Here is a 1,026-nt window from a genome sequence, read left to right on the forward strand (position 1 = left end):
TGCTCGATATCAATCATGTACTTTGATATGTGCCAATTATGTGATTTAATGGATTTAAATGAACCTCTTATTGCCTCTGAATGTATAGTTGGTCACTACGTTGTAAGAAAGGAATTAGATTGTATCAAGGATATCAAAACGAACGAAGTTTTCAAAGTGGCATCTTTTTCAAAAGATTTTAATGAGATTACCTTAATTTCCAACACCACCAATAAGACAAGGGAGATTAGTAGAAGTGAAGCATTTGAAATGCTCCCATGTGTTGTTGTCAAACTCCCTGATGAAGAGAAATATATTCCTGTGCATTATTATGCATATCAATACTTTTAATAAATTGAAATTTATTGACTTGGAAATTTATTTGTTATTTGAAATTGGAAAAATTTCCAAGTTCCCTCCTGCTAAGACAACTTTTCGCTTGTTTGACGAAAATAGCTTGACGCAAAATCGTCAAAGTACCAGCACGCTTTGACAGTAAGTGTTTAGCGGGTTTTGCAAGCACTTCAAAAATATTTTTATCGCCCTTAATAATTCAAAGAAAATGAGCATTTATTAAATCTGAAAAATAGAAAGAACGGAAACAACTTGCATCATTAAATTCAAAATTAATTATTCGTTTGGACATTATTTGGAAAGAGGAAAGAGAATTAGTGACAGAGCAACACGGAGAAGAGTTCCAGTGATAGTGAACAATTAATATTGAAACCAACACATAGATTTTAAGATATAGTTACTCTCATTTACCAATATTTTGAATTAGTGGTGTCACCATCACATGTCTATAGAATTATTAAGAACAAACGTCCTATTAATTTGTAATAAATATACTATATTTCAATTTTAAATTGTTGACTTTTGTACTTAATTGACTTCAGATACTGAGCCATCAATATGAAACTTTCTCGGATTGTTCTCTCATCAAGGGGAGTGTATTCATATTTGATACTGGTATGATATTTTGTAAATTGACTGAGATGGAGTGTAATCTTTTTATTGAAATGTGACATTTTGAAAGATTGTTATTAT

General features: G+C 30.7%; 1 protein-coding gene across 1 annotated transcript; it reads left to right on the forward strand.

Annotated features, from left to right (window-relative positions):
* Positions 1-15: 15 nt before the first annotated feature.
* Positions 16-330, forward strand: NAEGRDRAFT_76885 (uncharacterized protein; the record flags this gene model as incomplete). Its single annotated transcript, XM_002668158.1, has 1 exon — positions 16-330. The coding sequence occupies one exon, from the start codon at positions 16-18 to the stop codon at positions 328-330; it is 315 nt and encodes a 104-aa protein (XP_002668204.1).
* Between the last annotated feature and the right edge of the window lie 696 nt (positions 331-1,026).

The sequence above is a fragment of the Naegleria gruberi genome, assembly GCF_000004985.1.
Source record: "Naegleria gruberi genomic scaffold NAEGRscaffold_589, whole genome shotgun sequence".
NCBI classification, from domain to species: Eukaryota; Heterolobosea; class Eutetramitea; order Acrasida; family Naegleriidae; genus Naegleria; species Naegleria gruberi.